The 26163-nt window shown below is 41.6% G+C and overlaps 1 protein-coding gene across 2 annotated transcripts in view; it reads left to right on the forward strand.

The window, feature by feature from the left end:
* LOC104023436 (interleukin-20 receptor subunit beta) overlaps positions 1 to 26163 on the forward strand; it is an 89089-nt gene that overhangs the window by 43994 nt on the left and 18932 nt on the right. For both annotated transcript variants that reach the window (XM_087731994.1, XM_087731995.1), the window contains 3 exons: positions 2330 to 2377; positions 19152 to 19304; positions 23450 to 23561. In XM_087731994.1, coding sequence (XP_087588120.1) covers positions 2330 to 2377; positions 19152 to 19304; positions 23450 to 23561 — 313 coding nt within the window. The remainder of the gene's footprint in view (positions 1 to 2329; positions 2378 to 19151; positions 19305 to 23449; positions 23562 to 26163) is intronic.

The raw sequence follows: 26163 nt of genomic DNA on the forward strand, positions 1-26163 counted from the left end.
CTGCAATAAAAGTAATAGCTTACATCTGAAAAAATGCCCACAAAAGCCAAACTGAAACCATGGATCCATATGGCTAGAATGAAAAATCCTGCTTAATCTGCTTATATCAAGTTCAAATCTACAGGTCACTCTCCCTATATTCCCTTGATTTTATGTCAATGCATTCCTGACACACCTCATGCCCTAAAACTCAGAGTGCCTGGATGAAAATGATTCCTACTTACAGCAAGTATCTTTTATCGTCCATCTATTTATCTCGATTTCTTGGTGAGGGGCCTAAAGTACACCACATGTGAAAAGAAGTTGAGGGAGATGGGCTTGTTCATGTCCCTACAAATAGAGGAAGGATGACTACAAAGATGACATTGCAGCTAGAGAAGTTCAGGTTAAGCATAAGGAAACGCTTCTCCAGAAGGGAGAATTAATGGTTGGACTCAATGATCTTAAGGGTCTTTTCCAACCTTAACGATTCTATGATTCTAAGGGTGGTGCAGCCCTGGGACCAGAGTGGAGGAGAAGCTCCATCCCTGGAGTCACTGGGTGACTGACTGGGTATCATCATCCTCAGTGACTGAGTGGGTACTATCATCCTTGAAGTATTTCAAGATTTGGCTGGGCAAAGTCACAGCTGACCTGATCAGGCATTAGTGATAGTCCTGCTCTGAACAGGAGCCTGGACAACAGACCTGCAGGGTCCTGTCAACACAACGCTTCTGGGATGCTGTGATTTCTGTGATCCACTAGGTATCTTTCAGTCTGCCTGCCCCAAAACTTAATAACTTACTCGTCTGACATTCCTTCTGCTCAGATATGGACTGCTCTACCTACCTCTTTGGAAACAGAGATGGTGCTTTGATAAGTCAAGTGTCACTTCCTTGTCTGTCCTCTTGACAGTGCCCGGATTCACGGAGTAGAAGTCCTTCCCTATGCCATGGAGATATTAAAATGTTTATTTCAATGTCAGGTGAACCTTTTCTTTTATAGGAACTTACACATAGAAAAACAGACTGCAGACTACATACACAACACTTTTAGCATATTTAGCATAGGTTTAAAACAGCAAAAAATAAATAAATGTGGTAATAATAGCATTATAATAATAGATGGTTATTTCAGCACAGCTATCATTTGAATGGTTATGTTTATCTCAGTCCTGCCAACAACGACACCAGAAAGATTAACATTTTATATTGGTTTGTACATATAATTAATTACAACTAAGAAAAAATTACACAGTGACTTCAACATCACTGCAGCACTTCACTGTTTATTCCTTTTTAATGGCTCACATTTCCTAAATCAGTCTTTTGACTGTGCAATTACAATTGAGCAAAACTAATAAAAAAAAAGCCCTCCTGAAGCTGTCTTTGCATCAATTAAAGTCTTAAAGGGCAAAATGGAGTCTTCTCCATTACCTCTGGCAGGCATCCTGCGCTCTGATTCCTCGAGGCAGGCGAGCTATTGGTCACCTTGGAACATGGCATATTGAACGAAACACATACACTTGGTGGATGGATGCACCTAGAGCAGAGGAATTATTTTATAATCTCTGATTGCCTAAAGAATTAAAAAGAAAGGTCAAAACATCCACCCTTAAGAAACATTTCCTGCTCAGAAGCAATGTTTCTCAAGAATACCTGAAAAAATGGAGGTGGAGTCCTAAACAGAGAAAATTTAATTTACAATGATAAATGGATGCAGCAGCCACAAAAAGGAGGGAGTGGCACAGGGCTGTGCTGGTCATAGCAAGGCATTTGTCTGCTTTTTTAACATTTTTTTTAATTGCTGTGCAATTGCTTAGCATGCTTTGTACTTCAGGTTTTGTCTGTCCTAGTCACATGTGTCATATCTATCTACTGAGACATCTGTGCCCATGGCAATGCTTCCTGGCACTGGGAGGTTCAGTCAGACCCTGGTGGGGCACAGGCATTGTCCTGATGATAAGAAGAAGAAGGGCAAAAATGTTGGTGAAAGAGGCCTGTGCTCTCCCAATGCTACTCCATCTGGAGTGCAACACTGTTCCTGGCCTTGGAAAAGAGCATCACTGACCCAACAGGGACCCAACCATCAGAGAAAACAATTTTCTTCACTAACTGTATTTCATACTCCTGATCAAGGGATTGTAATCCTAAGGGAGAGCCCAGCCTTGTGAGCATAGTGGTTTTGGTCCAGGTTGGAGGCACAGGTAAATGTCTGCTCTCTGTGTGAGACAGCTTAGCAATCCTGTAGAGTCTCAGGTGGGAGTGATGGCAGAAACACCAGTCAGAAAGAGGAGGCAGAGGAAAACCAATCAACTTCTGTCTCCTAAAATAATCCTTTTCTTTTAAAGGTGAAAAATGTCGAAGTTTTATTGACCTTGCCCCGGCTTCTGAAAAAGGTAAGACAATACAGTCAAGGCTTTTTCCCATTTTACAAATTGCATCAGTATTGTTTCTTGTCATACTTCAGTGCCAGGGGAAACATTATTTCCTAGGCACACAAGGACCTACATGTCATCCAGATTACATAGATGCAGGTGAAATAAATGCCCAGGGTTTAAGACAGCTGTTTACTCAGTTTATGCAAATCTGTCATTTCTCTGATGCATTTTGTCTTCATTCGGCTGAATTTTTTTCAAGAAAATAAAGATTTATATTGTAATACAGACATTTCCCTTCTTCCTATACTGAGGAAGGACATGTTATACAGTTTCCTCAGGCCATGAAGACATTTATGGTCAGAAAACTGCAGTCACAGTACCAAATGTCTCTTTGTGAGAGGGAATCATGTAGATGCTTGTTTGTTTGATTTACCCTCGAACAAAAAATATATTCAAGTGCACAGAAAGAGGCAGGCTGCAAAGGTTTTCCTTACCCTGATACTGGAGTTGTAAATTCTCAATAGTAATTTAACCCATGTTTCAAAATAGTATTTATAGGGAGAAAAATGGGTAGAGTTCAATTAACAAACTGGGCAGCTGAGCCCATCCTGCTCCCTCCTCAAGACAGAACACTCTGCCCGCAGCTGAAGAGGTGCACGAGCCTCACAGTGTCCTTCACACTAACAATGGGCTTCTGGAGAATCCAAAGGACAGATGAAAATTCATGGTTGTACAAAGAAGCGATATATTTTTTTTTAGATCACTTGAGTCAATCACAAAACCTTTGGGGCACATGGTACCTTCATCAGGTCTGACGGAGAGGCAGTAAGTCGTGTAAGGAACAATTGTTCTTAGTTTGTCTGAATTGCTGACCAGCTGGACAAATTGAAAGAGAATGGCAATTACCATTAATAAAGCGGTGGGGTATTTCAGCGAGAGAAATAGTAACAGAGACACTCTCTGTGAAATTCATTGTAAATAAACCTAAATAAATTGTGCACATAAAGGAAGAACAAGCCTGGGATTACTGCCGCTAATGGGCTCTGAGCTGAATCTTACACACACAAATGGGACCTTGGGGTGTAACCGTTCTTATGAAACCACTAGCTCAATACTCAGCAGTGGTCAAAAAGCAAACTATCTGTTAGAAAGCAGTAGGAAAGGACTTGAGAACAGAGCAGAGACTATCCTGTTGCATGAGGACTGTATACATCTGAGCGCTTCGACTCATATAAAATATAGTGTGGTATTTTGTCCTTTTTAGTCCAGCTCACAGAACGGCGGCAAGGATAATCAGAGTTCTGGGAGGTTCTGTACAAGGACGAGACTAAGACTCTTCAGCCCGAAGGAGAGACATGTGAGAGGAGATATGATGGACAAATAAAGATATAAGAGGAACTGAAAAGGCAGCCTGGGGAATAGTAGTTCTCTGCTTTTCCCAGTACAAGGACTAGTGGGCATTGCATGACACCTTCAGGAGACAGACTCAAAACAAGCACACTGTGCCTGTTATAAAGGCAATGGGATGTTTTTGTGCTTTATCCATTTTCTGTGAAAGTTCATTATGGTGCATTATGCTTGGTTGCATCACCCACACACTTTCCAAAACAGCATTTAGTGCTTTACTTTAAGTATTTTTTGGTTGTGTGAAATGCTGACAGCAATTTTTTTTAATTGAATTTTAGAGTTGCTGCATGATGTCACTGTATATTTCTAGACTATTCTAGACTATTTTACTTTTTGAGGAAGGAAGGCTCTTTTGGTGTAGTGGTATAAAGAAACTTATAACTATTTCTGAAGTCTTGCCATGGAGTTGTAAGGATGGGAATGCTCAGTCAGAGATGGAAAGTGCTGACCACCTGACTCATAAACAACTGTAGATCAAGTTGGACACTGCAACATAGTTAATCTGAATTTTTCACTATCAGTCTTGTACCGTCCAGAGGTACTTTCATCAATGTGAAGAGAAAAGCGTGTGTCGATGCCGAACTTACTTTCACCGCAGAATTCAACTTCTTGACTTCTTTTCTTCTCTTTTCCAGCTAAAAAGAACTTCCTACTCCTTTAATTTCTTCATCCCCTCACTCAGTATTGACTTCAATGCTCATAGGCTTGTCAACTACTTAGTTACACCCAGTGCTGGGACAGATTCTTGATTCTTCTTCCAAGTCCGTGAGATATGATAACATGCATTGAATATAAAAAGTGGAGCTCACTTATACAAATATGTTGTGGCCTTCACAGTCCATTGTGTAACTGGGAATTTTTGGACTAAACCTATCTGCGCGTTGAGACTTCAGCTTATTCAGTTTCTGTACACATTCCTAGCACCACTTACCACTAAAGCTGGTTGTTCAAGGTTTTGATTATCTAAAACATGCTCTGTTACTGCAAATGAGCATTGAGGTTTTCTAAAGTTTTCTTTTCATTTGGTTTTCCTTGATCCAAAGAAGACCTCTATCTAACCAACTTCTAAACTAAATACAGGCTGTTGAAAGACCTCTGAACACATCATCTTCCATTTTTAAGGCATGCTAAAAGGAAGCCTAAGAACAAACTTAGTCTAGTTGTGTAGCCATTCTCTTCTAGAATCCCTCACCAATTAACAGCAAGTCAGTATAAAACCTCTGCAAAATACTTTAAACCTTCTTAGCATAAAAAAGCTAGTCACTGAAACATTCGCAGTAACATAAACCATCTATGGTAAGGCCTAGCTACGTTCTTACCACAAATCTTGCATCCATAAATGAAAATGTTTCTTATTCTTACTGCAAAAAAGTAATAACTTAAGCTTCAGGTTCCTATCTTTAATCCATTTGGGCTGATCTCTAGTGTAGCTGGATCCTATATTTCTGATCAGCTATTACACCCTTTCCATATATTGCACCAATGACATCTACTAAAAGGAGGCAGCAAAATTTGGGGCAAACAGACCCACAGTATGGTATAAATAAGCTTTTCCAACCCACACTAGAAGAGCTCTTCCCTGCATTTAAGGCAGCTGCCAACAATCTGTCAGAACCTTGTAAGCCTAACATTGAATTTATTAGCTATTGCTGGTTGTTAGTGCCAAATCTGCTTAACGAAATCAGCTTGGTGATGGTAGATAATAAATAGAAAAAAAAAACATTTTGTGTGTCCACAAATATTTCTTATGACAGTTTCCATTCACTGTTGATAAAGGATGATAGGGCAATAGCTGGTTACATTGGCCAGGACTTTTAATGGGCTCTCACCGAGCAGATATTGTTCGGTCCTATGAAGTGTGCTATTTTCTAGTTTTCATTACAGATGTGACTATTAAGATAGCAAGTATTTCCAGAAGGAGTTGGAAGGAAACTGCCACAGTAGGCTGGACCTGATCTTTCAGTTCTCAGTTGCTCCTGGGATCTTCTCCACAAAACTTAATCCAAGTTTTGTTCCTGCTGAGTATTTTGATGTCCAAAAAAGAAAAGGGTAACGTGTTTAGTGAGGGACACTTATGCATTGCACTGCAAAGTACACTCAGTTTTCAGCTACTTGGTCCGTTTTTGAATGCAGCCTTTCCTCTCCCTTTGGGCTGTTGAAAACCTTCCTAAACCAGCTTTCTGCCAGGCTCCCTGATGCAGTGCTCATCCAGAACACTCTGGCTGGGACACACTCCGGCTGGGACACACTCCACCGCCTTCCTCCTCTCATCACACCTTTTGGGTGCACCTTCTAGCTCCCCTTTCCCATTGCTTCAAACCTGTGCCCGATAGGACTTCCAAGAGACCTTGGAGGATACATTCAAAGGGAAGAAACCAAGGCAAAATATTATGTCTGTAAACCAGGACACCACAATGGAAAGCAAAAAGTAGCAATATGTCCCATCAAATGATCTGATAAATGACTTCACTGACTAGCATAACACCACAGCTATATACATATACAGGTCTGCTCCTCCCTCTGCCTAGAACTGTGTGGGGATTCAAACTCCCGCATCCTGCTATAAATGCATAAATGTCAGCTGGCAACCACAGTGACACAGAGAGACGGAGGATGAGGAGTCATGACCAGCCAAACTTCTTGTGTAAGTGAAGGCTGGGATATATACAGTGGAAATCAGTTGGAAGCAGCATTTGTGCTGGAAGAACTTTGCTGGGGAAGAGGAAGGGCTTGCAGGAAATGTGGTGCCCCCAAGAGTTTTCGGGATGGTCTTCACTGGGGCGGTGACTCAGGCACTTTCCAAACACCTGCAGTGCCTGCAGCACATACTGAAATGAGGTGCCCTGGCCTGAGGAGTCCTGTTGGGAAGTTGCTTCAGGAACAGGCTCAAAGGGCAGTGCTGGCTCAAAATTTAGAGATGGCCGCACCAACATAGGACAGGATTCACAGGACAAACTCCTTACAGGTATGGTACAGTCTAATCTAAGTTACTCTAGTGGTCTGTAGGACCCCACTTGCTTCAGCTGTGATATCTATGGAATAACACCCACAATGAATGGCAAAGCAGCAGGTCATCAGCAACTGCCTATATTGTATTGCTTTCTACTTATTTATAGGGAAATTCACATGTATAAAATAAACAAGACTTTTTAGAGACCATGGAGGTTGAAGCAAGGCAAAACCTTGCAGAAGGAAAATGCTCATTGCTAGTGAGCATTTAACAGTCCAAAATGTTACAGGGGACTTTTTAAATTAGAGACCGTACTGGCAGAGGTAGGAGATGCCTTCTGCATGTCCTCTACACAGCTCATGATGATGCATCCTGTAGAGCTGAAGCAATAAAAATTCTGTATTGTCTATAAAGTAGTTGGCAAAACTAAGATAGCACATGGCAAACGGCAAATAAACAAATAAAGTCTCACCTAAGCACAGCACAGAAAAAGAGAAAGCTGAGCCAAATATATATATACTTCTAAGCCAGCACTACAATAGCAATTAATGAGAAGAGAAACTAGATGCCTGATTTTAATGGATACTGACATAATAGGTGTACCAGAAATTTGATGGGAGAAAGATAATTAGTGGGACAATAATATCTTGATACTGATTACACTGAAAGACAAAGCAGATGTCATGTACTAAAGCTGAATCAGAATAACAAGGTAATGTCATTAATGAGCAACGCAATCTCTGTGGATGGATGCCATGCTCAGATAAAAAATACAGAATTACATTAGTGATCACCCATTGGGGCAGCTTATAGTAGCAGGGTTAAACTTGATATCAGAGAAGATATAAGGACATAAAACAAAACAGCAGGAGCAGACTTCAAAACCCCATGCATAGACTGAGAAAATGTCACGCTCGGTATGATGTAGAGACTAAAATTTGAACAAACTTCATGAGCATGGAGAAATTAGTTGGGAAACTTGTAACTCTTCACTTATTCCTGAGTGGTGTGGGGAACTTGGTTCAAAATGTTAGTAAGAGATACCTTTTATCTGTGACTAACAGACAAATTCAGCATTGTTGCAGAAACAATGAAAGTTAAAAAAGTTGTGAAGGGAATGGAAGAAAAACAAGAGCCAATTACAAGAAATGAAAAAGTTCAGCTAAAAGTACAAATGGAGTGTGAAAACTTTAAAGATACTAGATATACTACAGGCATCTAAACTACTCACAAATCTTTCTCAGTCACTGACTGACTGAAAATTGCAGATAATATTCAGTGTTGATAAACGCAAAGTGGTGAACATGAAGAGTAATCCTACCTTTACATATATAGTGATGGGTTCTGAATTAGCTTTTACCCCTCAGGATAGAGTTCTTGGAGCGATGACAGACACTTCTATGAAAACATTAATTCACTGCTCTGCAGAGATTAAGAAAAGATGAAAAGAAATATTAGGATCATTGTCGGAAATAAAGAACAAAACAAAAAAGTCACCATGCCACCACATGTATTCATGATGTACCCACTTGCAGCACGCTGCGTGCACCTCTCATCCCTCCCCTGACAGCCCCAGCTCAAAAAAGTTATGATAAAATTTAAAGAGAGAGAGGGAGCATTTGATAGTTATGGTCAAAGATAGGGAATATTTTTTGTATGAGAAGGACAACACAGAACAGATTTCAGGCTGGAAAAGAGACAAACAAAACTCCTAACAGCCAAGTCAAAAAACAAACCTCCTTTTTTGTGTACTGGGTAGCTGTTCCTAAGAAGAAAAAAAGAGGATAGATTTTCTAAAAGGACCACTTAGAGACCTGCATCCAGAGAAAAGAAATGTAACTGGGTCTCCCACAAGAATTGTACACTTTCCAAAACAGTCCCCATTGTCTTCTTGAACATTTTGTATTCTCTTTACATTATTCTTAATATATCTGCAATAGGGTAAATACTTACCCACACAGACAAGTACCTGTGCACTTGTATTAGGAGAGTTATTATTAAGTATGCAGGAAAAAAAATGTGTTACTAACATTTTATCTGTGTTTTCTTACACATCTGTTATGAATCATTGAAGTTATTTTTAAAAGCTAGTTAGATATACAAAGATGAAAACATGCTTAATAGCAGAATTCAAGCTAAATTCCTGATTTCTCAAAGGAAGCAACAGTCTTGCTTTTCGCGCTGGTGATGCCCCAGGCATGGAGAACACTGATTCTCTGCTATGGGGAACGCTAGCCACAAGGTCTGAACTTAATTCATGTCTCAGCCCAGTGCTGAGGATGGAAGTACACCACAGACCCTGCACTGTAGCTCCATTTAGCCCAAATACATTTATTAAGGCATACGGGACAGTCCTGCTTTAGAGTGCTTTTCATGGGTTATATTACTCTACTGTCTTCACACCAGGAAAAAAAGAATATAGGCACAAAGATATTCCACAGTCTGGTCAGGGCCATACACAGGATTAAATTCAGAACAAGCTGAATGTCAGAACCATAAAAAGTCATAGAAAGGACATCATCATGTAGAAGAGAATCATTTTATTTAGCTCAGAGCTCCACCTCACCTTTCAAAATAAAGAAACCAATGAAGAACTAAAGCTAAACAGAATCAAAGCAGCTGGCATTTCTTCTGTCACCTACCCAGTTTCTGGTGATCATATTTATCATACAGTCTCTCATGTTTTGCAAACTGCAATCTCTTGTCTGGGTTCTGACCTGTTATCTGTCTTGACTGACTTAGTTTTTTTACGATAGCAGGTAGTTTTAGGTATCTCTGATGGCTTTTAGGATCATGAAGCTTACTTTGTTTTGGAGGAACATCTCTCATAGCTTTGTGGTCCACTTCTCCCGGTTTTTACACTGCAGCACAAGAGCAGGCAGATGGTCTGATATTATGAGACTACATTAACCAACAGATGGGCCGACTGCTCAGAGCTGAGTCCCTATGCCAGCCACAACAGCATGCTCAGTGTTTATTCCTTTCACCATTTTTTATTGATCACTCCAATATTTCTGGCTTGTGATTCCCAGTATTGGAGCAGCAGAGATGAGCAAATGACTAAAACCATCAGAATGCAACTGGAAGAGAAATGGTGAGATTTACACGGCCCTTTTCAGCTTACTTTAATGCTTTTCCCACACAAGATGCACAACATTTCTCAGTGTGTACCCGTTTGTATATTTTTTCCTCTCTTTTCTCTTGCACTGAGTCTGAAGAGGAGAGATTAACGTGAGATCCAGGTGTCAGTTCCAACATAGAGGGTAAGTCTGGAAAAGCGGAGCAATGACAGCCAGAGACAAGAAACATAGGGACAGCAAATATAGACCAGGAGGAACAAAGCAGACGGGACCAAAAATGCAAAGAAAATGCCATTCTACATAGGTAAACAGAACATCTTAAAAATCTGTAGTGCAAGAAAACCAAACACCCATTAGGTCTACAGAGTACTCACCATAAAAACCAGCACCTACTACATGTTTTGCAGTTGCCAGTATGCTTGCAGCATCACGCTACTAGCTCTGGAATTGAGTATTAAAGAAATAATAGATTTTCCCTGGTGTTGCAGACCATCATGGGTGCTACAGGCTATGGAGGGTCAGCATCTTTCTGAGAACTAGATCTCAATAAGGAACAGGGAAGTGCAAGAGGACCATTAGGGTCACTCTTTCCATAGCAATCCCTGCTCCCTTTGCCAGGAGGGTGACAACAACGGCCTGCTCTCAGTCTTTCAGTCACTAGGAAGATATGTTCTGGGTCCCTCACACACTGTTTAGGTCTAACACAGTACTTTACAGAGAGGACTTAGAGTTTCATCATCAAAAAACAAACCAAGGAGAAGGAACCATTCCTATCTAGTACACAAGTGCTCTCCTCTCCATCTCCAATGCAAGTGTTATGCTCATAAAGCAGGACATACAGACCTGAGGCTGTCAAAGGCAAGTGAGCATAACTTTTTGTTGCTGGTAACATGAGCAAGGGTGACAACTCCCCCATCTCCCTGCTGCAGCGTGCATGGAGAGCAAGAAGAATAATGAAATATATTTGCACGAAGAAGGAACAACACCTGCACCATGGCTTCCTCCATGCAAATTCACACCACCCAAAACCAAGTTTTGCCCTCATACATGGTTCTTTTCCTCCCACATTGGATGACATCTGTCTAGTTGACTGTCACAGCCTCTTGTGGTTTCCCTGTGTTGTTCAGCAGTTCAGGGATCTTGGGGACAATGACTTTGAACCATAGGCTAACAGGAGCACTTTCTTCCTCAAGTAACAACATCAGTGTCTGGGGCTAGCAACAATGCCAATGAGGAGGTAAGAAGGATGCATATCTCCAGGACCGTGTTGCTTGGACACTGATGTCTCTTCAGCTGCTCAACAATGCAGCACCCAGCTTGTCCTTCGAGTGCGGTGCTCTGGATTTCACCTCAGCCATGTCTGATAATCTCAATAGTTATTTAGGAGCACACATTGCTCAGCTCCACTGTTTCTAGCATATATAGAGGTTTTTTGTCATATGACAAAGTGTGATGTAGAAAAAACCCCAAAGCCTCTACTTGCTTGTATCAGAATTTCTCAGCCAGATCAAAGTCGAATTAACAGAGGAGTGACTTGAGATGATGTCTCATCATAGCTCAGATAGACTCTAACTATCAGAGCAAATGTGTAACACTGAGTTATGAGGAACCCAGCAAGTATAAACCGCTTCAAGATCTCTTTAGCTCTCTGCACCGTTCTCCAGTCTGATTACTTGCTCAGGGACAGCATGGCATAGTGTGGCAGTTCAAATGAGGCTGCTTTGGTCAGATCCTTGAACTCATCGGCCAGGAGGGCAGTTCTGCTATTAGAAGGGCTGGCAAGCAGCAACCACAGATCATCTTCAGCAGGGAGCAGACTGAGCAATAGGTGTTTCTATGGAGGATGAAATCTCACTGAGGCATTCTGAATATGAGTTCACCCCGATTAGGAAGCTAATTTTCTGTCTGAAAGGGCCCTCAGAAATCAACATAGCCTCTGGACTATTGCTTCTTGGGCATTGCTCAGGGAACGCCGGGGCTTTCAGCAGGCAGCATCACATAGCTTGGCAGGTAATGCATTCATTTATGGGGTTTTTTATGCTGGCATAATTTCCAAGCCACTAGCCAAAATGCATGACTAACATTTTCATGCACACAATTCCTGCCTATGCTGCATATAACATAGTTAACATGACTCAGCAATCTCCTTCAGGAATAGCAATATGATTTTCCCAGAAGAGATCCTTTACGAGCAAACAGCTCATGTTTATGGATTAAAAATGCTTTGAACTCTAACAGCAATTTCTCTGTTGGCCACCTCTTCAGCGTTGCCTTGAGAATGTGTACTAATATTGAATCTTTGACAGTCATTTTCATAACCTGACCAGCCCGGAGAAGCAGCCAGGGAGGGATTTCAATAGCATTATTTCATCTGGAGATAGGATTTTGCAATCTGGCATCAGAAAATGTTGGCATTTTGAGCTGGCACCAAAAATCAACTTTTCTGATTTGCCGACAACTTTACAATCATATGTATTTAGCATAAAACTCCATGGCTGCATGTGAATGTAGGTGGTAGGAGGTATAGATGTGTATTTCAACTCTCTAGAACTGGTTTGTTGGCTGTATTAATCTCAGAAGCACAACAGTAATTGAGATTATGGAACTCTGTGGTTCCAGAAACAGCAGTAAATGCTTCTCTACCATCCTCCACATAATCTTATTCAGATGGTATCAAGGTTCTTGTATTTCAGTCCAAATGGCTAATGAATCTGAGAATGGCTTTAATAATGCAGCAGAAGACAACTAAGAATCAACTTTGCATGTTGTGGGGAAAGGGCACAGAAGTGCATGTCAGTAATCTCTTGACATTCTTGAGATCAGTTTAACCAGAATGCTCTCACAGAAAAATTGGAGTCGGTAACTGTTGCTTTTTTTTTTTTTTTTTGTGACAGGAAATTGCAGTGGATTTGAACAAAGAATACTTGATGCTTTGATATGTATTTTCATATTTATGTAATTTGAATGGTCCCTAGTTTTTCTTACTCCAAAGGAAAAAGGCCACATGCAAACCAACAGAATAACCTATGACGACAACAGCAGTTACCCCAGTTTCACATTTGTACTTCTTAACTTAGATACCAAACAGTCAAAATCAGCTTAAAACTCCTGGAAGTCATTAATCACACTGTTCTTTGGATTCCTTGATCAGGAATTCACTGAAATGTGGTATGATGCCTCGAGTTCTTCTAAGCAGAATTTCTATGACTTTTTCAGAATTCCTATTTCAAAGGAAAGTCAGCATTGGAGATTCCTGACTCAGAGTGCTCCTTGGTGAGAGGTAATAGCGTGTTCATTTGCAGTGTCTTCCCTGGTGATCAGGGCTGACTTGAAACAAATTCAAGTTTTGTGAAGAACTTTTGAGCCCTGAGACTCATTGCAGGCTGAGGTAAAGCTTCTTTACCTCACTGTCGGAAAAAAATTCAGTTTGTTTCATTCATTCAGAATTGTCTACAACATCTTTTTGTTAACACGTTGTCTCTGGCAGATGCACTTAACGTGATCACCAGCTCTGCAGAAATGCACTCAGTATCTATGAATCTTCTTTCAAAATGTTGATGCTGCCCTCCACTGTCTGACAGAAATGCAAGGGACTGATCTTGTCAGATGGTTCATGATGTACTTGAGTTCCTAAAATTTCAGTGATCATGTGGGTAACAGTTATCTTTTCAGTCACAATGAAGAGTAGGTTCACTTCACTTGGGGTTGCTGGAAAATGAATTACCTTGGCACGTAACAATGCTGATTCAGTGGCTAAGTCCATGAGGAGGTGGCACTGATGCTTTTCACCATGAACTCCACAGAGAAGACAATCTCTTAACACAGTGTTGAGGAAATAACTATAGCTCAGAGACATGAAGAAGTTCAGTAATATCCTGGCTAGTTTACTGATCTTCTTGCAAAATCAGAATCTCTGGACAGCGACAGAAGCACAGATGAAAAATGTGCTTTCAGCAGGGCTATGTTTTCACATTTTAGGCAAAGCTGGTGATCATATAGAGTGCAACCTGTCTTGAGATCAGATGATACGAAGGTGATATGATTCCTTCTGAGGCAGGGGTCCTATGATGTAAGTTGACTTACGTGAAATTTTTCAGTGAGTCCCAGCTTTGCCATCTCAAGTTCCAGGTGAACAGCTCAGCCCAGGTCCTGTACTTCCAGTGCTTTTACTTCACAAGGAGGTTGTCCTAAAGATGGTGACCCCTTTATCTTCAGGAACAGCTCCACAGTCTGTGGTGTTCAGCTTCAGAACAATCCCACCTGTAACATACAGCATAATATCTGTGGGGCAGGAGCCAAGATCGAAAGTAGCCCACAGTATGCAAAAGTAACTCTACCATTGACAAGAACACTGTCAAGGATGTGCTAGACTGGTTGGTGTAGAAGCATCAGCATAAAAACCAGCAGGATAAGGCGTGTTGGACCAGCAAGAGTTGATGGTACTGAGACTAGTGGGTCATCAAGAACCTAGTGCCCATCTACCTGCAGCTTCTCAGACACCAGGTTGGGAGACACAGGACACCAAGAAAATCATGATGTGTAACAGAGACATGACAGAACAGCAAGATAGATCACTGTCAGCTCCTAGCCAGGACAAAAATGAACATGCAAACCTAGCACATTTTTGTTAACCTACAAAAATCCCGGAAGACAGGAGAAGGACTCGACAGCTGGCATCCTCTATATTATTTCAAGGATGCCTTGGTGCTGGCATGCTGGATGGACTCCTTGCACATACTTACGCTTGTGAGAATGTGTGTACGGGAGTGCAAGTGAAATCAGTTTTGATTTAGTTTTGCTTTAAAGTAAAAGACTCTCCTTTCCTAGGAGGTCTCACATTGCTGCCACAACATCACAGCATTATTTCCTACAAGGTGATCAGGGATGACACATCATCTGACAAATGCTGCATATAGTGAGGAGGAGGCAGGTCAGAACCTGAATTCTTTCTGCATTAACAAGGAATGTCCTTGGCATAACGGGCGCATCCCAGCTGAGCTCTGTACACAAACTCACAGCACCTTCTATGCACAGGTAACAGTCAGTTTGATGAACAGGCAAGAAAAAAGCATAAACAGGATGAAAACCAAACAATGAGACAAAGCTGGTGAATTATAAGAATACAGACCCTCAGATACAGGCCATGCAGGCAGGAGTCTCCCAATGAATCAAGTGCTGACTCTTGTGAAGGAGAAATTTTTTATTTTATTTTATTTTATTTTATTTTATTTTATTTTATTTTATTTTATTTTATTTTATTTTATTTTATTTTATTATTTTATTTTATTTTATTTTATTTTATTTTATTTTATTTTATTTTTTTCACAAAAGCTGAGTTAGGCCAGACAAACCCCTGGAGAAGAGGACACAGGCTGGTGGGAACTAAGACAGACAGAAAAGGTGACAGCAGAGAAGACAGGGAAAGAGAAAAATCCTCTGGAGATGATCTTCCCTGTCACCTGGAATGACTGAGGTCTCCTCAAGAGAAGGAGCTCTCTGCTTTGCAGGAAGGAGGCTGTAAGAGATTGTAAGTGGAAGTAAGTGATGCCAAGTGACTGCCTCACGAATCTCATGTTGAGAGAAGAGCAGTGGGGGATCACTTCACCATCAGCACAGAACAGAAAGACACTGTCTCCTGAATTAATAACCTGAATCAACAGTTCTGCTTCTGGCAACCACAGGAAGATGCAAAATCCAGATATAGCTTGCATTTTCCGGATGCTATTATTTCAGATGAAATTCAAAATCAAAGCAGACAGGACAGGACATACTCAGAACTATGCAAACACCGCATGTGTGACTTACCTTCCCCCACATTAAATGCTTTTAAAAAAGGCACAGAGCAGGTATTCAGTGTACACCATGAAATAAGACATGAGAGTTAGAGAGAGTTCCTTTCCAGATAGGAACAGGGCCCAAAAAAGAAGAAAGAATTGCCTATGCCTTCCATGGGAAACTCACCCAGTCTTTGTGTCTCATTGGAAAAAGGTTTCACAGAACAGCAAAACTCATGTCTCGTCGAGCTGTTCATCAGAGCCATAGTTCAATTCTGTTTCTACTCCAGTTATCCCTACCCCAGCTAACTTCCTCCCTCCAGCTGCTCCCCCAGCACATCAGATTTAGCAACCGTGCAGTGTAAAAATCATAGAATGATTTAGTGTAGAAGGGGTCTCTGGAGCTGTTAGTTCAAGCCCCTGCTGAAAGCATGTCCATTAGATCCAGCTGCTCAGGGCCACGTCCAGTGGAGATTTGAATATCTCCAAGGGCAGAGATCCCACAGCCTCACTGGGCCCCTCTTCCAGTGTTTGACCACCTTTTTGCTTAGCTCAGTCTGGAATTTCTGATGTTGCAAATTTTGTCTTATCCTACCCCTGTTCAGCTCTAAGACTCTGGCTCTGTCCTCTCTATCCTAGGTAGCTGTAGACAGCAAGACCTTCGCTTTCTCTTCTACAGGATGAGAAGGTGAAGCTCTCTCTGCCTTACCTTGCACGTTGTGTGCTCCAGCCCCCTGACACTTCCTCACTGTCCCCCATGCCCTTACAGCTCTTCAAACTACGACAAGCCTTCTCCAGCATATCAGGTTTGAAGATCTCCTTGCAAAGTTATCCTGTTGGCAAAACCACTCTTGTCCCATTTGACCAGGTGAATCCCATTCCTCTCAGCAGCCCTTGTTCCTCAGAGAGAGCCCTGTGGTTAGAGAAGACAAAGCACTCCCTGTGACACCAGCCACACAGTCAGGTGTTCCTTCCTCCTGAGCCTTTCTGTTTCACCAGCAAGATAAAAAACACCAACTGGGATCCCATGCCCTCCACCCTCACCTCCCAGAGCCCTCCTGTCACTCTGAAAGTGCCCAAGACTGCCTCCAGCAGTATCCCCTCACTTGCCTTCTGGACATGTTAATCTGGAACCTCCCGTAGAGACATGTGTGCATCTCTTCAGCTTCCTGCTATTTCTCAAGCACACTACACTTGTGTCTACAGCATCCAGCTTCAAGCACTGTTTCATAGGTGGGCAATAGATAAAACTTGTATACAGCTGATGTACATCAACTGAATCCCCAAGCCATCAACCAAACTCCCAGATCCCTTTCTGCAGGGTTGCACACCAGCCTCTTGTCCCCCAGTCTATACGTACATCCAGGATCACACTGTCCCAGGTGCGGAATACAGCATTTATCCTTCTTAAATTTCATATGGTTGGTGATTTCCCAGCTCTCAAATCTACCAAGATCTCTCTCTAAGGCCTCTTTACTCTTGAGGAACCCAACGTCTCCTCTTAATTTAGTACCACCAGCAAACTTTCTTAGCATGCGCTCAACTCCTGTGTCCAGGTCATTGATAAAAACATTGAAGAGCACTGGCCCTAAAATTGAGCTCTGGGGAACACCACTAGTGACTGGCCACCGGCCTGACGTTACTCCATTGACTATAGCTCTTTGAGCCTGACCCTTCAGCCAGTTGTTCACCCAAGGAAGCAGAGGACAGAGCCACACCACAGCCTTGAACTGCAGTCACTACTACAGCACTGCCCTTGTGTGTAGATACCAGCAGTGAGTATCCTCAAGAGTTGAAACAGGGCAATAAACATCTGGGCAGATATGTTGTGTGTTACTCATTCAAGTTTGGGCTGAGACATTTATGAATTAGTACTTGTTAGTTAGGGCTCTCTGCTGCCTCAGTTTGTAGGTCAGGTTTACATAATCTAATTCTTCCAACTCAAACCATTGCGTCATAGAAACTTCTGTTTGTGAGAAAATGAGGCAAAATCCCTTCTTAATCCTGCTGTATCACAGAACAACATCCTTGCTGTGTCTCACTCATATTTCCGTTTGGAAAAGCATGACAGTTGACCTGATACCAAGTTGACTAATAGGAGTGAGATAAACAGCTGTTTGCTGTTGACAGATGCAATATTACACATACAGTCACTGTGAGAAATTAAAAGGTTTATTTATTACTACCTCTGTAGTATTGTTTAAAAACTCAAAAGGTCAAATACAGTGGGAACAACAAATAGCGCATATTAATTAGATGCAATTATAAAGTCAAGTTCCCAGACAAAATGTGAGCTGGGATCATTCTGGTCACTTAAGAGGACACTCAAATATTTGATAAAAGTGAGACTGCATATCTGGCTTGATAAGCTCAATTATAGGCATTATCACACGTATGTTCTTACAGCGAGGAGAGAATGCATTAATATAAGTGAAGCCTGTAGCAGTCTCTATGGTTACAGCTAACATTTTCTAATATAAGCCATTGTCTTCAGATGCTTAACTTTCCATGTTTCAAATGCTTAGGCTGAAATTTTCCATCACTGCTCATTGTTTCCAGGTGAATTCTCTAGCAATCAGGTTAGCAAATGTACTGAGGAATTCTAGCAGATTCTCGTGCTGAAACAGTGATTGGAAATCTAGCAGGGACTCAATATTATCATCTGTTACCATCCTCTCAAATTTACCCCATGGCTCGGTGACTTTAAAAGGCTCAGTAGATCCTGCTAGAGGCTTTGTGCTGAAATTTCCAAATGTAATACCTACAGCGGATGAATCGGTCTCAGTCAGCCACCACCAAATGCTGCCAGACCCACTTAGCTGCGCACAACCCCAAAGTCCTGCAGAATGTGCGGGTCAAATGGGGCACATCAACTCTGCCCTTCACCTGAGGGGTTGTACCCAGGGCTTGAGAAAATAGAAGGCAGACCAAATTTTGTACCTGCAGCTCTTCAGCTGGGTATGTTATGTATAACTGGCTCCACCCCACTGGCATTCTGGCAGTTTTCCCATTAGTCCCCGCAGCGGAGATCTATGCAGTGGATCCAAACACCCCAAGTCAGAACAGTCATTCTGCAGGACACCAGTTTCTAATAACAGGCCCAACACTATTCTGTGATAAGCATTTTAAAACCTGGACTGAAAACATTTTCTTTGAACAGCCTTATTAAAAAGAGGTATCCAAGCCTGTCCATCTCCCACCAGCCTATATACTGTAAGGTATTATGGGCCATCACCACCATGTGTCCTAGATTCTGCTCATCTAAAACATGACACAGAGAGGCAAAATGGATTCTGTGTCCCATGGTCTGGGTCAGAGAAGCCAAAATTCTTTAGCCAAGCTGAGATCTTAGGAATCAGCCTGTTCTTTCTGCAGTATCTTTACCACCCTGCTGCTCTTCACATCTTCATTCACCGCTTTTTCTATTTTTCAGAGTTTGGGTGGTGGTTTGCTAAATTTAAACTTTCTGAATACACAATTATTCCTAGATATTCCTGATTTCCTCATTATTTTTTGCCAACTTTAACCTCTTGAAAGTATTTACCAAATAAGTGACTGGTTGCTGCTCTTGTGCATTGCAGGTGTCCTGTGGTTATCAGTAGTATCCGAGGTGTTATACATCATGCTGTTAGTCGTTGGATTCAGCCTTATGTGCCTCGAGCTCTTTCATTCAAGCAGTGTGATAGATGGGCTCAAGTTAAATGCCTTTGCTGCTGTCTTCACTGTGCTTTCAGGTATGAACCTTTCCTTTCCCTTTTGCCCGAGGAGCAACGACAACACAAAATTCTAAAACTTTGAAAGAATAAAAACTGGGGGCTACAAGACTCTTTTATCCCTATTTCACTATCACATTTTTCACTACAATTTTTTGTTCCTTTGGAACAAGGACCACATGGTAAGTTTGCCTCTTGCCAGGGAGAAATGAAAATCCATAGTCCTGATTTCACAACGGCAATGCAGTAATTACCTCCCCCCAACCTGCACAGCCATTACCATAGCCATAGCCTGAGCCTCCGTTTTCAGCATTGTCACACTGATAATCCAATAGAAAATGAAAAACATATAGTGTTGAAAATTCTTTTTTCCATGTTAATCACAAGAGTAGAAGAAGGCTTGATGCTTCAAACCAAAGAAAGAAGCCCATCTTGTTCATCAGCAAAACTGAGAATGAAAAGGGTTCTAGTAATCACACCTAGGAGCATCCCCATGAGTAATTTGGGGACGTGTACATCTTTCAGAACAACTGTTTCAGGCTATTTTCATGCTCGGTCTGTACTTGGAGCCCTTCAGCGACTGAAGCTGAGGAATTCACTTCTCTAAAAGAAGTTATCAAGTCTAACCATGTAATTAAGTGCCCCTTCACTCCTATGCTGGCTGAAAACTCCACTTCCCAGGATTTATACAAGCAGCCAGCCACAGCTGGCTTTTGTGAGCACTCCTACATGGACCTCTCTGGCAGAAAGAACTTCTGTAATAAAGGTGCATTTTATTCTGCTGTATTTCAAGCTGAAAGAGATTATAACGGGCAGTGTACATTTGTGTGAAGGAGTTTGTATCTTCAGGGATAACTTCAAATTGTGAAATACAGTTAGTGGTATAAATTTTAGATCAGAAATAGAGCTGAGAGGACAAAAAAAATCTGGTATAAATTGCCAAAGCATATTTTTCAGCTTTGGATGTAATCTGGATTTTTAAAAAAGTCAGTTCAGTTTTCAAAATTGAACTATGTGGAATTCTTCAGCATTCAAACAATTCTTTCTATGCTGTTTCTCTTTCTCTTCACCATTAACTGCAGTTTTAAAGTTTTGTAAGAATTATGAAGTTTTCTTTCCTACACATCTTTCTATTTTTATTTTGTCCTTCCCTCTTTATAAGTACATTGCCACAATGTTCCAAATATAACCTTTAAAATTTTACAGGGAAAAAGGATAGAAAAATAGGAAAAAAAAAAGAAAAAACAAACCAAAAAAAACCACTGCTAGCTGTCATTTTCAGTGACAGAGATATCAGAAGAAAGAAGAAAAGTATATTTATTTAAGCTTAGCATATTTATAGTGATACAGCTTAACAGAAATTAGGCAACAAAGAGGACTTTGCCTTGGAGCAACACACCTCTCATTAAATTCATGCTAGATTTCCCTCCTAAAAGTGCAATGGGATCTTCATATTCTCATAGCTCAACATTTAAAGGTTAGGAAAAATTATCCTAACAGTGTGGCCACTTATTACTATTTCTTAACCTCTTACAAGTCATTAAAAAAAACCCACAACATTGTGATTTTGGTATCCCTCTTAATCTTATACAAATTAAAAAACTTACATATGTCTCTCATGTAATATTTATAAGAAAGCATTTTAATTAATGTGATATATTCTATAAATGGTATTTTTAAAAAATATTGTCTTTCCCAAATTTAGTTCTTTAAGCTCTCCTATTACTGACATGTAGAAACAGTTCTGGTCCTGCAAGGCTAAAGATCTCAAGCCAACTATAAGTGGTCAGGGTTTCTTCACTCCCATCCACTCCAGTTACTCCAGTCCACCATATTATCAAGATTTTCCACCTGCAAGCATCTGTTGCCCTGGACCCCAGGTGGGTGGGCATACGGGCATTTTGTCCTCTTTGTCCAGCCTTAAGCGGACAGTTGGAGGAAAAGACAATCTTGTAAATATGGCATTTGTTGATATATGTTACAGGCGGGTCATTTTATCCAATATGTGACCATTAAATGTACAACAAAAAGTACCATAGGCTATCCCCATAGAGAACTTGGCAAGGCATATCTAAAATAAACCAAACCAATGGGTGGCATCAGTAACAAACCAAAAGTGCACGAAGCAGAACAATGAAAGAAAGATTCATATTGTTTTGCTATAGCTTATACATGGCATAATGCCACTGACAGCACAGCCAGGTACATGTCCGCCCCCAACCCTCCCCGCCATTAGGCAGATAAAGCAATAAATGCCACATTTTCACTGTGGTCCCTGTGTTACAGCAAGACTCGCTGATGACCTCCTACTCACCTGTATCAGTGGACTGTCATCCTGGCCTCCCACACAGCGAAAGGTCTCAACATTGCTGAAACCCCATTAAGGGTTTGCACAACAGAACAGAGCAGATTAGCCTTGCTGAAGCTAGTCCTGGCTGTGTCAAACCTCCTGATGGCTCTGAGTGACTATGACATGTCTCAGGGCGGTCTGTAATATTTTATTAAGGTTGAAAAATCAGTGACAGTAGGTATAGGAACAGCAAAGCCCAAACTTTAAGATCAGCACCATAACTGTCAGCTGGAGAGAAATCCACTGACTTAAAAAGTACAGCAAGCTCCCAGTGAACTCTGGAAATTAAATATAGCCAGAAACAAGCAAGGTGTGTACTCGTTTACTGTGTTCCCATTAGGCCGCCCACCCTGCTGAAATATCATTTCTTTCGATGTGAATTGCTCTTTCCACCTCCTAACTTTCCAGTGTGTCACACTGACATGAAGGAGCTGAGCAAATCACCACAGCTTCTTGCAATAAAATATCTTCTTTCAGCCTCTGCAGTTGTTTGTATCAAATATGACATTTGTCTTGCTGAAGGTCCTGCTTAACATACCCACAACACAAACATGACATTCCCCAACTTACCTCCCCCAGAATTGCCCTGAATCATCCAGATGTCTGGTGAGACTAATGAAGTGCTTTAGACTCTGAAAGTAAGCAGGAAAGAAGAGCCAAAATTTGGGTCTGGGGAGGGAAAATCAGGGTCTTCTATGTGGAGGAAGGGCAACTGTGGACAAAAGTAGATGGTCAGAGATAACAGTAAATGGTGACTTTGGTTAAGAAGCAAAGTGTAACATATGGGACTGCACTGAACCCCACCATGGCAGAACATCAGTATTTCAACAGTCGTAGCAGCACAAGGGGCTTTTGGCATCCATAGGTCCAAGGTGTATTTGGAAAATGATGATCCTGCCCCACAGTTTACCTAACTGCCTGAACCCATGCTTTTCATGAGCTCAGCTGGGAGCATCATTCTGCACTGCAGAGGTACTAAAGCAGACACATCCTGAACTATTGTAGCTAGAAAATACTCCAAGCATCAGAGCTGCTACTGGCCACCACTTCTTGAAAAGTGGTTTTTTGATTTTCCGCAGAGTGATGCCTAAATATAAAAATATGGGCTGGCCAGCTAAGTGGCAGAGCAAACTCAATGATCTAACTGCAATCCTGTTCTTTAGCATCACAGTGAGTCAAGTCTCTAACACATTGTCTAACCTCCACCCAATTGTAGTTATCGCAGCAAAATATAACGGTGTCACAAAAGCAAGCATCATCAACATTGTATCTTCAAAAGTATTCCTATGGTGTCCTCTCACCACACATCATCGGGAATACCGAGTTCACTTAACTTCCTTGTGTAACTTCCAAGTGTTTTATAAGTGTTCGAATTTATAAATCTTAGCAACTGTTCAGATAAAATATCGTTGTTTGGCATTAACACATTCAATCTTGCATTGCCTACAGAAGCCTCTCTCCTTATTCTCTTACCTGAGGCCTGTCTGCGATGGGCTAAGTGAGGTAACTTGTGGGTGGCATACCCCTGTTTTGCAGCAGCAAGGGTGGTGGTGGTGCTAATTGTGCAACATTTTCTTCAACGATTTTCTTTCTTTAACTCTTCTCTTAATTGAGAATTCAGTATGATGTAAAATAATGAGCTCTCAGTCACACCTTTCCTCTGCCCATGCAGCTCCCTCCTCCACAGTAGAATAGGAGGCATGAAAGTACAACAAAGACTTTTTTGGAGCTTGCAGAGCACTTCCAGCAGTAGCTATCTCAAAAATTATAAAAAAATATTAGCACAAAAATTCCTATTACAATCCCTGCTTCTCAGGTCTCTTGGGGATGGTGGCACACATGATGTATACTCAAGTTTTCCAAGTGACAGTCAGCCTTGGGCCAGAGGACTGGCGACCACATTCATGGGACTATGGATGGTCCTTCTGGTAAGTGTCACCACCAGTTAATACCTTTTCATTTTTGAGTTGTTCTGTCAGTCTGTTGGGTGATTGTACATGTCATCTCAAATTTCCAGGTACATGCATGTGAATTTCCAGCTTCCAAAATGCTGGGAGTAAAAAACCACCATGGCCATACAATTGTTGAAGTGTTAGAGGACAGCTATCAGTGACTGTGCAGCAGCAGCTGTGCATATCAGCAGGTACAGAGCATTTGTAAATAAACAGCAGCCACAATTACCAACACAGATTGAGCACTCTCATTAAAGTTCAATTTAGGTACATAATTACCATGGCATTTCAGAGACTTTTAGCTTTTTTTTTGTTTTGTTTTTAATTAATGTCTCAGATGAACCTTACAGTGCAACTTTTAACACAACCGCAGAGGAAGGCATAGTGCTCCTGGCGCCATGATACTTCCCTGGAGATGATGGGAAGAAGGCTTGGGAAAATGGACACAACGTTTTGGAGACTGATTTTTTTTTTTTTTTACCTTTCCCATTTATCTTCTAAAAATCATATAAAAATAATTTGGCCAAGATACATCAATTGCGTTATATTTCTTGCAAGTTTATAAGAAGCTTAACAAGAATAGGAGACTGTGGAGAATAGAAATGCCTGCAAACAGCATTCACACTCCTCTAGAGGCCTCAGCCTCTTTAAATGGCTAGGGAAAAGACTTTCTTTTTTTCATGTCTAAATATAGTGTATTATTTTCATTCCATCTCAAAGCAGAGACAGCCACCTTTGCTAACACCAATAAATAAATACAAATACTTCTTATGCACAGCACCACAGGGAATTATTAGTCTTTCCTTCTCCCCACACTGTACTGTGTTTCATGGGAGGAGTTACTAACATTTTAGTAACATGTTACAAAATATAAATTGCATTATATTTAAAATACAGCTTATTTTGTGCATCAACAATGGATATTTATTGCATATGATGATGAACTTATAAATACACTGCATTCATATATTTATAATATTTATATAAATATTTATAACAATTCTGTCATAATAATTGTATGATTATTAATATATTTAAATAATAAGGCATATTCTCTATCAATTTGTTTTCAGTAATCTATTTTATAATCTACTGCAATACTCAAAATTCAGAATGTTGTTAAATGTCTAGCATGATAACACACTCATTCGATTATTCTCCTTCACCTTGTGCAAGACAAGAACCCCCTGTCTCAGAACACGCATCAGAGGCTGGCGGGTCCCTCAGGGCATTATGACCCTCCCTGGGCCCACTCATCCTACCCATGCTCCAAGCGAGCTGTTCCAAGCGCAGCACCCCATCCTGCGATGGCAGCTCACAGCGCTGTTTGCTGTCCTAACCACAGCTTTGGCCCAGAGCAGACGCTGCATCCCCTGCCTGCAGCTCTCCCCAGGCAGCCAGAGCCAGGGCACAGCAGGCTTTGGTTTAAAGACCAGGACTGACCCTCGGTTAGACCTCACTGTGGAGGACACTGGAGATGCCCACAAGCAGGCAAATATGTGGGAGCAACCTCAGCTCTTCCCATATTGCCAAAGTGGGACTTCAGCTTCACTCCATACAGTGACTGTTGGTTCACCCTCGTTAAAGCTGAGCTCCGCTCAAGCTATTGCTGTCACAAAGCAGCTTCTCAGATTTGGTAATCTCTCTCCCTCTCCTAATACCTTCCAAGGCACCATACTTGACTATGCAGGATGCTGGGCAAGGTGCAAACATCATCTCAGTCACAGCTCCCCTGGGACAGACGTGAACAGCAGCAGCATTTTCAGCCTGCAGTGGTGCTCAGCAACCTGAGGAAGGCCATGGTGCTCCTCATGCCATACCAGTGACTGGTAGCAGACCTGTCCATGGAAGGTCTGAAAGTCAAATGCAGCAAAAACAGGGCTTCTTCCTTCCAGCTAACACTGACCCACTACTACTGTACAGACTAGAGAGCTACTACCTCCCCTGGCGTCACCCAGAACTGAACACCTTCTTTAAGAAGGGTTAAAAACAAATGCCCACCTGGCCTGGTGGAGTTTGGAAACTCTGCACATGCAGGAATTTCTTTCTGCTCCATCTGGGTTCAGGTGATGGCCTGAAGCATGACCCTGAACCAGTAGTGCAAACATCAGCATTATTTATAGCCTTCTGTAAAAAGTACAACTGCAACATCCTACTAAACAACCTGCCAGAGCACAAAGAATTGTAACACCACTGAAAAGTGGGGCCAGGGAACAGCCTCCCCATGGCCAAAAGCCAAAGGGCATGAGTGGAGATCTAGACTGCCATTCGTTTCCCAAGTGCCAATAGGGAAACTATTTTTCCTGTGACTGTATTTCCCCTCTCTCAAAAGGGAATGATAAAAATACCTCTCCTCAAAATGAGGAAGGGCTGCTTGTGATCTGCTCAGATGTCCCAGGGTTGAAAACGCACCACTTGGTCCCTGTTATCTTACCCCATTCCCAAGCCATTGGCAAAGTCTGGAGGTTGGTCTGTGCTCTGGCCCAAGCCAGGAGTGGGCCAGGGGATTCTCCAGGCAGGGGGTTTCAGTGGCTCTGAGGATCAGTGGATGTTCAAGCTCGGCCCCTCTAGAAAGAAA

Source organism: Nipponia nippon, unplaced genomic scaffold (genome assembly GCF_047370975.1).
Source record: "Nipponia nippon isolate SJK-2023a ecotype South Korea unplaced genomic scaffold, ASM4737097v1 scaffold_5, whole genome shotgun sequence".
Classification (NCBI taxonomy): Eukaryota; Metazoa; Chordata; class Aves; order Pelecaniformes; family Threskiornithidae; genus Nipponia; species Nipponia nippon.